Consider the following 2,500-nt stretch of genomic DNA (forward strand, 5'->3'; position numbering starts at 1 on the left):
AGGGGAAAAGGAGAGAGAAAGGGAAGAAGAAGAAGAAGAAGAAAGAAGAAGAAGAAAGAAGAAGAAGAAAGAAGAAGAAGAAAGAAGAAGAAGAAAGAAGAAGAAGAAAGAAGAAGAAGAAAGAAGAAGAAGAAGAAGAAGAAGAAGAAGAAGAAGAAGAAGAAGAAGAAGAAGAAGAAGAAGAAGAAGAAGAAGAAGAAGAAGAAGAAGAAGAAGAAGAAGAAGAAGAAGAAGAAGAAGAAGAAGAAGAAGAAGAAGAAGAAGAAGAAGAAGAGAGGGGAGGGCGTGAATGAGCTTCTATTGACAACCCTCTCAACGAAGCCAAGTCTTCATTACTCATCGGGAGGTAACGTTACACGCGATAAACATACAAGATGAAACGTAATGTAGCCACAAGGTCGCGGCTCCTTCATTCATCTACACTCACGCCCCCCGTAACCTTAGAGCACAAGCCCATCACAGTCATTAGGAGAGTCGAGAAAACAGGGATCCTGTGACACGGGAGGCCATTCGTAGAGTCATACAACACAGCAGGTTTTAAAGGGCCGGTCTTTTTTTTTTTTTTTTCTTAGGCGTCGGAAGCTAAGGTCTTATTGTCATTGTTTGTGTGTGTGGGAGGGAGGGCTTTTCGATTGGTTGATGACGTCATGTGCATCAGGATTTGCCGAATATGGGGTGAAGGGAAGGGAAGGGAGGGAAGGGAGAAGGGGGAGGGTGTTAGGGGGTGGGGGGTGAGGGGGTGCCAGTCCTAGTGTGGCAGAAGCATCGGTCAGCAGTCCGGTCAGCAGATGGAGCTTCCTGCGGGTTTTCGGTCGCTAACCAGCAGGAACCGACGGGAACCAAATAGGCAAGAGCAGAATGAATGCACCGTTTAAAAAGCAGTTCAGAGAGCTCTAGTTTAATGGTCAGATAGACCTGGAATAGAATACAGAAGTTCTTTATCGTGGCCCCTCTGTATCTGTGACTTGCTTCTGTCTGTATGTGTGCTTGATGTTGTGCTTACGGAGCTGTTGCAGATGCATCATGAGCCACCCTGCGATGCTTAATGGCGTTCCTGAATCAGCAGACCCCCACCTGCAACGCCACTGCTGTCAGTACCACCTATCTCACTGGCAGTGTCCGTAGCTCAGTGCGCCCTGACACATCCCTCACCAAGACGACCTTACAGAAAGAGAGAGAAAGTCGTACCGCCGAAGACCAGTCGTACTTTTCCCCTCGTTCCTCATAGAAACTCTAATAGAGGGAGAGTCGTGGGTTGACTGACGACCTTAGGACGAGAAAGAAATAGAAGCTGTACCCTTGGAATCAGCCGTTCCTCCCCCCCCCCCCCTCAACCCTAAGGCGAAACCACCCGATAGAACACGGGGCGTTAGGGGGGAGGGAGGGACTCCACAATCCAGATTTCAGAGGGAGTGATATCGGGATTAATTCAAATCTCAGGGGCGGGGGAGACATTCGGAAGGATCTTTCGCCGTGGTAGAGGTCGCTCGATTCCCAGCCCCGCAGGGTGTTATGAAGGAAAGTTCCTCGGGTTCCTTCGCGAGTGGAAATTCCCCCCCTCCCCCCCCTCCCCCACCCTATCTGTAAGACATCATGATTATCGGGGCGCTCGATGTCCTCCTCTCCGCGGTGACTTCGTTGTTGTTTGTGTAAGTAAGAGAGAAGTGAAGGAGGGAGAAATTGGTGGGGAAAAGTAAAAGGAAGGAAGCTTGAAGAGTCCAATAGAAAACGAAAAGAAGATTAGAGAGAGAGAGAAAAAAAAAGGTCATGCATGTGTTAGAGAAAAGTATATTTATAAAATCATCACGATAACACGCAAATGAAGATACTGAGAGTGGTTGCATTTAATTCCAGGTGTAACTGTGAGGTGGGCTACACCGGTGTCAACTGCGAGAGCCGCTACGTCCCCTGTGAACCCTCGCCGTGCCAGAATGGTGGCACTTGCATTGCCCAGGATTCCCTCTACTACAAGTGCCAATGCCCCAATGGTAAGTTGATTGGCCCATTATCGTCATCATCAGTCATGATAAATCATCATCATTGATCAATTATTATCAATCATTATTTCTTACCATCACCATCAGTCATCATCATCATCATCATCATCACCATCACCATCAGTCATCATCATCATCATCATCGTTAACATGATCATTAACCATTAAACTATATCTATATTTTTACTTTCCATCTCCCTTCATTCGTTAATCTGCAAAAACAACAAGGCATCCAGGTTGCTTCTTATTACCTAACAATGATTTCAAAAAGGCATTACTGTTAATCGATTTTTTTTTATTGACCCTTGTCGAGCAGAATGATTTATGACCTCTCTCGGCATATGACCCAAGCGTTCAGAGGTTTGATTCGTGACTGAATCGAAGAAGAAGGAAAAAAAGAAGTTTACGATATTAAAATGATATTTCTTTATATGACGAGAGACGCTTGTTGGGGAAAGCCTTTTTTTTTAAGTAGAAGAATTGGGAAAATGTATCTTTATGGT

General features: G+C 45.6%; 1 protein-coding gene across 1 annotated transcript in view; it reads left to right on the forward strand.

Moving 5' to 3' along the window:
• Positions 1 to 2,500, forward strand: part of LOC125038380 (neurogenic locus Notch protein-like) — a 156,352-nt gene that overhangs the window by 129,334 nt on the left and 24,518 nt on the right. Inside the window, exon 4 of the mRNA XM_047631882.1 lies at positions 1,855 to 1,988. Coding sequence (XP_047487838.1) covers positions 1,855 to 1,988 — 134 coding nt within the window. The remainder of the gene's footprint in view (positions 1 to 1,854; positions 1,989 to 2,500) is intronic.

This window comes from Penaeus chinensis, chromosome 24, assembly GCF_019202785.1.
Source record: "Penaeus chinensis breed Huanghai No. 1 chromosome 24, ASM1920278v2, whole genome shotgun sequence".
Lineage (NCBI taxonomy): Eukaryota > Metazoa > Arthropoda > Malacostraca > Decapoda > Penaeidae > Penaeus > Penaeus chinensis.